This window comes from Malus domestica, chromosome 01 (assembly GCF_042453785.1).
Source record: "Malus domestica chromosome 01, GDT2T_hap1".
NCBI lineage: Eukaryota > Viridiplantae > Streptophyta > Magnoliopsida > Rosales > Rosaceae > Malus > Malus domestica.
In genome coordinates this window covers 10069687-10082665 of record NC_091661.1, presented here as the reverse complement: position 1 = coordinate 10082665, position 12979 = coordinate 10069687, and the positions used below count along the sequence as shown (strand labels likewise).

Genomic DNA, 12979 nt, shown 5'->3' with positions numbered 1-12979 from the left:
ATTTATCAACCTCTATTCCCTTTTCAGAAACTATGTGACCTAAAACTATGTCTTGTTTAACCATAAAGTGACATTTTTTCCAATTCAAAACAAGGTTAGTTTCAATGCACCGGTTTAAGATTAAAGTGAGATTATCTAAACAACCATCAAACGAATCACCAAAGACACTAAAGTCATCCATGAAAACCTCAATAATCTTTTCCACAAAATCTGAAAATATACTTATCATGCATCGTTGGAATGTGGCTGGTGCATTACACAACCTGAATGGCATTCGACGATAAGCAAAAGTGCCAAATGGACAAGTAAAAGTAGTTTTTTCTTGATCATCTAGAGGTATAACAATTTGATTATATCCCAAATAACCATCTAGAAAGCAATAAAAAGAATGACCGGCTAACCTTTCAAGCATTTGATCAATGAACGGCAAGGGGAAGTGGTCGTTCCTTGTGGTGGTGTTTAGCTTCCTATAGTCAATGCACACTCACCAACCGGTTTGGATACATGTAGGCACAAGCTCATTCTTTGCATTCTTCACCACGGTGACTCCTGATTTCTTTGGTACAACTTGAACCGGTGAAACCCAACGACTATCTGAGATGGGGTAAATGACTCTACAATCAATAAGCTTGATAATCTCCTTCTTCACAACTTCCATCATTGGAGGGTTAAGTCGACGTTGAGCCTCTCAAGTTGGTTTAGCCCCCTCCTCTAGAAGTATGCGATGCATGCAAGTTGTAGGGCTAATTCCCTTAATGTCGGCCAATGTCCATCCAATTGCCGTTTTATGCTCTTTCAACGCCTGAATCAACTTTTCCTCCTCCAATGTCGTGAGTGATGAGGAAACAATGATGGGCAATGAACGGGTGCCTGAATCACAGAAGGTAACAACTTGTTAGTAGAAACGGGAATTGGAATTGGGTTAGGAGGCTTACCAAGATGTTGTGGTAATGACTCAAGGGTAGCAACCATCTCTTCTATTTCTGCACTAGGAGGCACGGCATAGGCATCATCATTCTTGCCGTGAGTATGCTCAATTGCTGCCTTTGGTCTGTTAAGTCCCACTCCATGTACTATGGTGGTTTCAAGAGGATCCCTCTCCAATGAGTCAAGGTAGTCCTGCGCCAAAACATCAAATACATCAATAGCGAAACAAGAATGATCATCCTTAGGGTATTTAATAGATTCAGAAATATTGAAATCAATAACATCCCCGTCAAATTCCATTGTGAGTGTTCCTTTAAACACATCTATCTTGGTGCGGGCTGTTTTCATGAAGGGTCTTCCAAGGAGGATCGGCAAGGATGTGGAATGGCTCGAATCTTCCATCTCAAGCACATAGAAGTCCGCTGGAACTACTAAGTCATTAACCTGCACCAAAACATCTTCCAAAACCCCTTTTGGGTATGCATTAGAACGATCGGCTAATTGAATTATAACGCCATTGTTTTTAAGTTCTCCTAGGTTCATAGATGCATAAATAGAGTATGACATGGCGTTAATGGATGCACCTAGATCTAACATAGCATGCTCAAACTTGGTATTTCCAATAACACAAGGAATTGTAAAACTACCTGGATCTTTGCATTTTGGTGGTAGTTTTCTTTGTAAAACGGCTGAAACATTCTCACTTACCTTTACCACTTCTTTGTTTGAAATCCTCTTTCTTGTTGTACAAAGTTCCTTAAAAAACTTTGCATACCTTGGAACTTGTTTAATTGCATCAAGGAGTGGGATATTGACGTGCACCTTCCTAAACGTCTCCAGAATGTCTTTTTCATCCTCTTCGTTCTTAGATTGCATGAATCTGCTAGGAAAAAGAGCATTTAGTGGAATAGAACTTGAAAAATTCGAATTAGGACTTACCTTGGTCGAATTGGATGGTTTGGGAAGTGTAGGAGTGCACGGCAAGGTTGTTTCCTTCCTTGCCGTGGGTGTGTTTTGGACATCCTCCTCTTGTTGCAGCTTTTCGTCCTCTGTTTGGGCAGGTTTGGATAGTTGGGAGTCCGTTCCAACTTCTTTTCCACTTCTCAACGTGATGGCTTTAGCAGTTTTGAACCCTCCATTCGGATTCACAATGGTTGAACTAGGGAGTTTTCCTTCTTCTCGAAACTGCCCCATGAACTCTGAAATCTACCCTATTTGCCTCTTTACTTCACTTATCTTCTTGGCTTGATTTTGTTGGCCCTGCGTTAAAGAATTTAGTAATTGAAGAAGTGTATCATTATCTAGTGACGAACTTGAGTTAATTTGGGCAGATTGTGGTGGGACTTGTGGTGGTGCATATGGCCTTTGAAACACCCCGGGTGGTGTTTGCCGAAATCCCCATTGTTGGGCAGGTTGTTGTGGCTCTCTCCACTTGAAATTGGGATGATATCTCCACCCCGGATTGTAAGTGTTGGAGTATGGATCGTTTCGTGGCTGACTTTGGCTCCCAAAACCCACGACATTGGCAGATTCCCACCCTCCATTCTCAATCAATTGAGGGCATTAGTCATTAAGATGTCCTTGCATAGAACACACGCCACAAACACTTGGTCCTTGTATCTTCATCCATTTGGCCATCTGAGATATAATAGAAGTGAGGTTAGTTAATTGTGATTGAATGTCAGACATAGAACTTACCTCATTAACTTGATGCCGTGGGGGGTCTCTTTGTCCAAGCCCTTCGTATTGTTGTGCATTTAGCGCTTGGTTGGCAATTAAGGTTTTTGCAGCCATTGGTGTTTTGTCAACCAATGCACCTCCTGCTGAAGCATCTAGCATTTGTAGCTCAATTGGAAGAAGTCCTTCATAAAAGTATTGAAGTAGAAGTTCTTCTTTCATTTGGTACTGAGGACATGAGGCGACAAGAGCTTTAAAACGCTCATAGTATGCTGGAAAGGACTTTCCTTGGCTTTGTTGAATGCCACTAATCTTCTTCCTCAAGAGAATGACTCTCGAAGTGGGGAAGAACTTCTCTAAAAACACCCTCTTCATGCTTTCCCAAGAAGTGACCGTCCCGAGTGCTAATTCATAAAGCCAATCTTTAGCCTTTTCCACAAGAGAGAATGGAAAGGCCTTCATCATCAAAATGTTCCCATCGACATTGATGGGTGTCATGCTCGAACAAACAACTTCGAACTCCTTGAGATGCTTGTTTGGATCTTCCATGGACAACCCATGGTATTTGGGAATGTGATGTAACAAGCTTGACTTCAATTCGAACTCGTTGGTCTTGCCTTGAGCAGCCAAGGGGTATTGAATGCAAAGGGGTGCGGCATTGGCCAACCCTGAGGCCAAGAGTTCTTTTATTGTACGATTATCTGCTGCCATGACTTCTTCTTCTTCTTCAAATTCAAATTCGGCCTCTGAACTTGAACTAGGTGGATTAGGTTCTGGTTGCTTCCTCTTTCTTCTCAAAGTTCTTTCAAAATCGTCGTCGAACTCCAAGATATTTGCACTAATGTGTTGAGAACTACGAGTCATAAACTAATACCTGAAACAAGGAAATAAACACAATCAGCAACCAAGTATTAAGGCATGGTAGAAACACAAAAAAACACACACACAAACTCATGGATAAACATAAAAGAAAATACAAAAGACACGACACAAACAAGGGATTAGCAAGTTTGCTAATCCCCGGCAACGGCGCCAAAATTTGATGTGAAAATTACTTGACACACAAATTAAACCCTATTGATGACAATTGTAGCAAAGATGTAAGTAGGGATTGTTCTAAATTGGGGATTAACTAGGGCTGCTAATCTACTCAAATTAAACTCTAAAACACTAAACTAGAATTAAAAACACAAGAATAGACTCTATAGACTCTAAACTGACCTAAGACACTCAAATCTGCAAAACTAAGTGAAATTGACTCAATTCTAAACCTAACAAGTGATTTGGACGAAATTAAAACCTACTTTGACTCAAAAGATTAAAAGAAAACAGATTGTAACTTAACTAACTCAGAAAACACTTAAAAGACTCAAAACAGCACAATACTAACAATTAGACTCAAAACAGATTCTAGAGATGAAATTGGACGAATTTAAGACTAAACTAAGACCCAAACAATGTTTATGGACTAAACCTAACCTATATTGACTCAAAACACTCTAAAGAACCTAATTAGGACAGATTCTGACCTAATAACATAAAACAAAAAAGAGTGTTTGATTTATGACGAAATTGAATTAAAACTAAACAGATTGCAAATCAAAGTAAACTAAAACGAAATTGAGATGAATTCAAGAGTGAAAAGATAGTTAGAGGATCCTTCTCCACACATGAACATATGCAACATAAATCAATTTCCAGTATTGTTTCTTTAAACCATGAACGACAATGCCCCAAATTTATCGTGAATGCACAAATTAACTATCAGATTTCCCTAAATTCATTTAATTGGATGAATGCATGCAACAACCCAAATTATTCTTCTCAAGTTCCCTATATGAACAGCATGATAGAGATACATTCAAAGATCATTAAATTCCATGGAAATCATAAGCATTGACAAGACAATTATAACTATGAACTGCATGATACTTTTGCCAAGAATCTACTTAACACGATTGTGACTAGCAATCTCCACTACTTGTAATTATAAGTTTCTAACGATTAGGTGAAAGTCCCTTATAATTTAGCATCAGATTCAAGCATGCAAACTAAGTAGGCCTCCTTAATCAACACACAAGAATAAGTTATCAATCAAATAGATAAGTAAATCGCATTCATGTTTTACGAAACAATAACTGAAAGGAATCAATTCATATTAACATATGTCCATGGCTTCAAATTCACCACTAACTAATAAGAGTTTAGTTCCACATGTTCATATCAATTGAAAAGCAAATTGAAATAAACATCGAAATTGAAACGAGGGAAGAAAGATCTATGAAAACTCCCAAGGATGCAGATGGCTTGCGCACAAGGCCCTCCTTCATCAATGGAATGCACGACAAAGCTCTCCTTCTTCTCCAAAAGGTGCGGCAGAGAAGTATATGGATGTAGGATGGTGTTTTGTGATGTAGAATGGTGATTAGGGTTGCGGCAAGGTGTTTTTGAATGGTGTGAAGGGTGGTGACGAATTTAGGCTTTAAAAACACATATATATAGGCACGGCAAAGCTAGGGTTTTCACAAAATCTGATGGGAAAAGGTTAGGGTTTTGGAGATAAAAGGCTTGGCCCATCCAAGGGAGAAAAGAACTAGGGTTTGTGCAGATTTTTAGGCTTCTAGAAGTGTTAGGTGCGGCACAACCCTAGGGGAGATAGATTAGGGTTTAAACTTAGCAGATTTTAAGGCTTAGAGCCTAAGGATTCGGTTTAGGGTTTAAATCAACAAAGAAAAGGATTTTTGGCCCACTTAGTTTCTGAAAAGGATTTGTAGAACCCAAATCCACAAGGAAAAGGGCCTAACAATTCAGAATCCAAGAGGGAAGAAGCTTGAGAGGTGCGGCAAGGGTTGGAACCCAGGTGAAAAAAATTAGAAAACTTCCAATCCAAGAATAGAAACTTTCAAGAATGGAAACCTCCAACTTTAGAAACTTTGGCTTCCAATTCTGAACTCTTTGTTCTTCATGTTCATTTCTTCATTTCTTGCCTCCTTTGATCTTCAATTTCGACCATCCATTTGACTCCAAGCATGTGATATCCATTTTATGCTCAAAACTGCTCCAAAAGGCTCCAAATTGCACATTCTTGCATACTTTGTCATTTGGACCTACAAACACACGAAAATAGCTTAAAACACTATAATAACCACAAACTAACTATAAAAGTGCAAGAAAACAAGCTAACTAAGTCGCATAAATATACTCCTATCATTAATCCAAAGGTTCTTGAGTCTATGATATAAAGAATGGGGATTAAAGATTAATATTTTTCAAGTTGCAGCCATGAACCCTAGTTCCATGAATCTCAACACTGTTGAACCACTCACTGGTGTCAACTATAAGAAATGGAAACAAGAATTGGAAATCATTCTGGGTGTCATGGATATGGATTTAGCATTGAGAATTGAGGAACCCCCACTACCTGTCAATGGAAGCACTTCCAGCTACACATCAAAGAATGGAAAGTGGCAAAAATCGAATCAAATCTTGCTGATGATAATCAAAAGAACAGTGACTGATGTTGTTCGTGGAGGATTCCCAGAGGCAACAAATGCAAAAGAGTTCATGAAATCCATTAAGGAGAAGTACAAAGAGTACGAGAAAACTAAAACTGGCAACTTCATGAATTCACTCACTTCAATCAGGTATGATGGTGAAGGAAGTGTACGTGAATATATTCTCAGAGTCATCGACATTGCTGGAAAACTCAAAAATGTGTACAAACTTCTCAAACCTTTTTGGTCAATGTAATTATGAATTCACTCCCAGATTCCTATACTCAGTTGAAAGTTTCTTACAATGCTTTGCAAGAAAAGTGGTCAATGTAATCTCTATTTCCGTTGGGGAGGAAGTGAGAATTAAAAAGGAGAGAATTGAAAAGGGTGAGTATGTGAACTATGTCGAAGGTCATACCAAAAACAACAGGTCCGAGGGTGCCAGGAAAGAAAATGCTAGAAATATTCCCCTCTCTAAAAGGACTTTCAAACTTAACAATTCTACAGTTTTCAAATGTTATTTTTTTTTTCAAATGTTTTTTCTTGTTTTAATCAAATTTAACTGAAATGCCTAGCAGACCTTGGTGGCTTGATTCGAAATCAAAGTCTTAGTTAGCAATCAAAGTCATGGCAATAGTAACTGTTAGGCTAAATTTATATTTGGTTTTTGCTTAGAACTTGATAACATGGTTTATGTATCTTCTATTAGAATGAAATTAGTTTCAGTTTCGAGGTTGGATTTGCTAGGTTTTTTATTTTACTTTGAATAATAAAGGCTTCAACATTTTTTATTTTACAATTTTTGTCATATATGCACCAGTTCTTTATGTGATGGTATATTCAAATTTCAATTAAATAAAACTGAAAATATTTTCAATGTTGAGAAAGAAAACCACACGACCAAAGAAATCTTCAAATTTTTGGGACATGAGACTTGGTCATATTTCAAAACCCAGAATGGAACTTTTGATTAAAAACCAAATCTTGCCTCCATTGAATTTCAACCATTTGAATTTTGTATTGATTGTGTCAAGGGAAAAATGACAAACAAAAAAAAAGAGGGTTCAACTAGGAGCAAACAACTTTTAGAAAAAATCCATAGAGATATTTGTGGTCCTTTTCCCACACAAATAATTGAAGAAAATAAATATTTCATAACTTTCATAGATGACTTTTCACGCTATTGTTACATTTATTTGATTTCTGAAAAATCAAAAGCCTTAGAAGTTTTCAAGATTTATACTATGGAAGATACATACAAATTGGCTGACACCCTGGACTCTTTGCTTTATTTTCAAGAATATGGAATTGTAGCTCAATATACCAACCTGGTACACCTGAAAAAAACGAAATGGCTTGAGAGAAGAAATAGAACCCTAATGGACATGGTAAGGAGTATGACTTGTAGTATTAATCTACCAAGTGCTTTTATCGAATTGGTGATGGACAATCATGAAAGCACTAGAACTAATAAATTCATATTTGAGGAAGATGGGGAAATGGGGAATAATGTAGAATAATCACCGAATGCAGCACCAATGATTGAATTTCCAAATCAAGTGGAAGAAAGTGAGGGTAATTGTAATGATGATTATGTCATTCAACATGGCAATTGAAATATTGATGTGTTGTTGCATTGTGAGCAGTAAACTAACGATCATGCAGGGTACGTGGAGATGGCAGCTCCAAGTGACAATGACCACCGACTGGAGCATGGCACTGAAGTTGGGGTGTTGTTGAATGATGAACAACATGCAGGAAATCAGAAAGCACAGGTGGAGGAAGCAACTGCCGATGGTAGCAACCACCGACTAAATTGACCAGTCTTGGCGATGAAGGATAAGCTTTACACATCATTAGTAGGGAGCTTAATTAATGCTCAGGTTTGCACTAGGCCAAACCTAGCTTTTACCATCAGTGTTTTAGGGAGATTTCAGTCTAATGCAGGAAAATCACACTGGAATGCTGGGAAGAGAGTTCTAAGGTACATGTAGAAAACTAAGTCCCATATGTTGGTTTATAAGAAGACTGAAAACTTGGTCTTAGAAGGATACAATGACGCAGACTTCGTTGATTGCCTATATGATTTGAAATCAACTTCAGGCCATGTGTTTATGATGGCTAATGGAGCTCTCTTGGAAGAGTACCAAGCAAGACATCGTTGCATTCTTTAACAATGGTGGTTGAGTACTTGTCTTACTGTGAAACTGTGAATTAGGCACTTTGGTTAAAGAATTTTATCACTGGGCTTTGTATTGTTGACTCAATCTCAAGACTCATTCAGCTTTACTGTGATAAACAATAAGAGATCCAATGCTACAAGGAACTTGGAGATTAAGTTTCTTGTTGCTCGTGAAAAGGTGATGGATGGTTTGGTTAAAATTGATTATTTGGAGACAGGTTCTATGATTGCAGATCCGTTGAACAAGGCCATTCCAGTGGCAGTATTGAAGAAACATACAAGGAAAATGGAAGTGCTGGAAATTTTTGGTACTGCAGAACAGTGGGAGCTTTGATCATGTTTAAGATATTTGTTCTTGGACATTGGTTGATTCAGGTACTTTTTGGAATATGAATTAAAGTATTTATGTTTAGATCATCTTAACTAATAAAGTATTATGTTGCTAGTTGCAAAGGTTTCCTAGAAATTGCAGTGTTATAGTTATGATACAGATACATTATGAAAGTGTATTTTGGGTGACAATTTGTTTGAATTGTTGCAACAGAAAAGCAACTTAAGGGTCTCAGTGCGAGAGAATAATGTGGACTAGTTTACTGGTCTTGGAAGGAGGACCATAATGCAGGTGTATTACAGAAGCATTCGTATTTGCATCTTGTATTATTTTTCATGTCTTAATGGAGTTTCATGTGTTTGATGGTTTCATGATAGTAATTTTGGGGATAATGTTTATATATTGGAGCATGACTTCCCTTTAGTTCTTCATGAATACTAACTTATGACAGAAACTTGTTGTTATTGGGGTTTTGTTAATCATATTCTCATGGCCATTCATGTATGATTTCTTTTTAGGTGGTACTGTGATAAACAAGTGTTGGCTCTAGTGGGAGAATGTAAGCCTTGTTAGAGCTTCTCATTTGTTTAACACGTGCTTAAGGGATCGAGATCATATGAGATTAGGATTGACTGTAGTTGTAAGCTATCAAGGAATGTATGTGGACTGATATATAGCTAAAGTAATTCTGATTTGAGTAGATATATCTATAAAGATATGAATAATATGGTTTCGTGGTGATAAGGATTACATGATGGGAAGTATTCTTATCAAACACCACCATTTAGGATACAATAGGGTCCCTGCTCTCACACTAATTACGCACAAAAGATATATATTGATCTTACATTCATAACCCAGAAGAATCGCGATCTTAACTTTACTATACCCGAGGATGAGTATCCAACCCAATCTGTGGCTTGGTGGTGGCACGTCTACGCAACGTTCACAAGAAGGGCAAAAATATCCTCGTCGGCCAACCATTTGGCCGAAAAGGAGAAACAAGTAAATATTCTTTCTGTACTAATTTTTATATATGAAGAGGATGGTATACCCGGTTGCATGCATACTTCTTGTTCTGATTACGTACCGCAACAAACCCATGGATATAAGGAGAGTCGCAGAGGGAACCACACCACCCGTCGTTTTCAAATTAATTCGAAGGAAAGATTTCACCTTTCCCAACAGCTTTTACTTTCCACCCAACCGTTGCCATAATTCTTCATAACTATAGGAAGCCAAAGTAAAAGTAAAACCCCTGACCAGTGCTGGTAATTACATATTTGTTGGGTCATACAAATTATAAGGCTTAACAATCATTTTTTGCTTTGTTTTGATGCAGCAGAAGAATATAGTTTACGAGGAATGCACTTCCCTTTCACCGCTGCTTTCTCTTTCTTCTCTTCTTCTACACTTTCTGAAACAAACCCAGCCTTGGTGCTCCTAGTCAATATATTAATCGAACACCAAAGTTAGTTAACACATTAAAGGTATCGAGAACGTGCTAATTATATATATATTATGCAAATTCGGGACTACATTATTTAATTAATCACTTGACCCATATGCATGAAAATCGTTGTCACTTACCTTTCTTCGTTGTAGGAATTTGATCTTTTAAGCCCAGGCCTAGGTTCAGCCAAAACTCGATCTTGGTCTTTCATGGCGTCCACAATACTCCCACTAAAATACTCTTTCTCCTCTGCCTGTAAATTCCCAAACCTTGGATTCTCAGACATGCATTTAATCATGTCCTCCTCCGCGGCCACCGCCACCTTCACTGCAGCCTTATACACAACCTCTTTCCGGAAGCTCTCGCTGCTCTTCTTCACATGATCTGTCGCTGTTGTGTGTTGCTTCAGACTCACACATGGTGCATTTTTTGCTTTGGATACTGCTGAGCTCCCGCAAGCTATGAGCTGAAGCAAAACAGAGTTCTTGCTCTGCAGTGCTGAGGACTTGGAATCCGAAACCACAACTGGGTCGCCGTCCTCGAACCATGTGGACAGATTGGTGCGCTGGCTGGGCTGATTTGATGCTATATTATTAACTGATGGGGTTGGAGTTGGAGGAGGAGGCGGTGATGACTCGGGGTGAGTTGACACAGTCGGGCTTTTGCGGGTTTGTGGAGGGTCTTCGAGTTCGTCTGTGGAGACCCCTCTGGAGCAGCGAGAATGGGGGGTGGTGGAGCTGGTGTAGCTTGTTTTCTCATCCTCATAGTCCACCAGTTCTTGTTCTTCTTGTTCGTCCTCAGAGTCTTGGTCTTGACCCTCCTCCTCCCGATACTTGTCTGCTTCTCGATGATGATGATCATGTCCTCTGCTTCGAGTCGGAGCGAGTGGAGATCTCCTTTTGGACCCAAAGTTTGAGTCTTGCTGCTGCATCATCTGTTGGTTGCTACTCATTTGCAGTTGATCTAATCTTTCTACATACAAGAATTATTAGGGAACTTTTAGTACATTATCTAAAAGAGTACAATTGTTTTAAATGTTAATAATGTAGGTAGTTAAACGGAAACAGACAGAGAGGGACCTGCAGAGCAGCCTTCAACTAGCTCTGATCCCTTGAGTACATACTCAGCTCCTTCTGCTGGATAAATTATATCGTTTTCGGCTAAATCGTTCCACACATAACCACTTTTGTAGCTCCTAAAAAGATAAAATACGTTAGATTAGCCTCAAAAGATAAAAATATAACGAAAAATCTACGTACTCCAGGTAGTAGCTACTACTGCAGTTAATCAGCAGTGCACACCTTTTGCAAGACCAAGAGTACAAGGCGGGCATGCCTTTGCCTCTAAGAGCAGTCAGCCGATCCATTACATCTACATTTGCATAGTCGCATGGAAATATATTAGCAATAACCAAGGAAAATAAGAGACAAAAAACGAAGAAGAGAGATTTGTAGCTGGTAAAGAAATTGATTATTTAATTTAACCTCTCAAACGAAGCGGGTGATTGGCCAAGTGGGTGATTTCCATGTAATGAGGATGCTCGAGATGGCCATTTCTTGAGAGATAGTAGACAACTTGAAGTTTTTTTATGGCTCTTGGTGGCTGCTGCATAACTTCGGCTCTGTCTGTGCTGCTTTCTCTCAATTCTCTGGTGGTGGTAGGTCTTCTGAAACGAACATCCATGTTATATATTCAGATATTCTTCTTCTTCTACTCTGCTGGGCGGTGGCTGGCTCCGTAATTTAAATTTCTCGTCCTTGGTGGTTGAGAAGTTTACGAATCGAACACCACCCTTTATAACAGGGCAGTAGATCGGGCAGCTCCTAAAAAGTCGTGAACAAAGTTGAATTTTTACTATAAAATTAATTAATATTACAAAAAATAATCTAATTTAATTATAAATTCATGAAATGTCTTTCCTTCTATTATTGTTAAATTCATTCTCAACATGATGTGTGACAAATTTTCAAATCTAATACATAAACAACATGTACAATAGGTGATGTGAAGCATATGTAGCCATTAGATTTTACCTATGAGATAATATTCTCTGATATCATAATAAAAAATAAAAAAATTTCATAATAACCTAAATTGACCGTACGAAAAATTTATTTATAAATATATGTAAATTCTCTCTTCCGTCAATATAAAATTCGTTAGGTACAATTGCAGAATGACACTGACCTACTTTGGATGCTTTAATTTTGACTTTGGGTTTGCTCTGATCCCAAAAAGAGACAAAGTAAAGGGATCATGAGATGAGATCGCTTTTGCAACCACAATTTGGTGAGCTTTTTGTTTTACCACTGCATTCCATGATCCTCTAACCAAGATATACATGTGTGTGTGTGTTTATCTTTGGATTAAGTATTATTGTTAAAATCTATTAATTTTTTATATGCAAGATCTAACCATTAGTTTTTTGGATTACAAAATAGTATGTATTATGAAGAAAAAGATGCACACATGAACCTTTTTGTAAATTAATTTAGGTGATAATCAAGTAAAAGTGACTCTTTATTTGACCATGTCGCATAAATTGGACAATATGATATGTTATAAGTAGTGTGAAAAATTAAGAACAACATTATTAGATCATAACATGCACACATGAACCTTTTGTAAATTAATTTAGGTGATAATTAGTCAGATTGACATCAATTCCTTTAATTAGTTACTTGATACCTTTAATAATGATTAATCAAACAGTAATTGAGTAAGATCACGGGCCGAACAATAGGCTCTTGCAATTTCAACTGTGCATGCTGTGTGTTTGGAAAAGGATCATCTCCCCTTCTAATATCTTTCCCCTTCTAATCTCTTTCTTATTCTCTCCTCCTACTTGAACTATTACGATCAAATCACATCAACATTTTATATTGATTTTTCTATTAAGACAAAGAATAAAAAGC

The 12979-nt window shown here is 37.8% G+C and overlaps 1 protein-coding gene and 1 long non-coding RNA gene across 2 annotated transcripts; one reads left to right on the top strand and one right to left on the bottom strand.

Moving 5' to 3' along the window:
• Positions 1 to 2602: 2602 nt before the first annotated feature.
• LOC139196575 (uncharacterized) lies at positions 2603 to 9034 on the top strand. The gene is made up of 2 exons (XR_011581639.1): positions 2603 to 8655; positions 8825 to 9034. It is a non-coding gene; the product is annotated as an uncharacterized lncRNA (long non-coding RNA).
• A 251-nt stretch (positions 9035 to 9285) lies between these two features.
• Positions 9286 to 11833, bottom strand: LOC103450985 (protein SOSEKI 2). Its single transcript, XM_008390401.4, has 5 exons — positions 11549 to 11833; positions 11366 to 11435; positions 11144 to 11259; positions 10202 to 11036; positions 9286 to 10054 (listed from the first exon to the last, which is right to left on the bottom strand). The coding sequence occupies exons 1-5, from the start codon at positions 11745 to 11747 to the stop codon at positions 9928 to 9930; spliced, it is 1347 nt and encodes a 448-aa protein (XP_008388623.2). The 5' UTR covers positions 11748 to 11833; the 3' UTR covers positions 9286 to 9927.
• Between the last annotated feature and the right edge of the window lie 1146 nt (positions 11834 to 12979).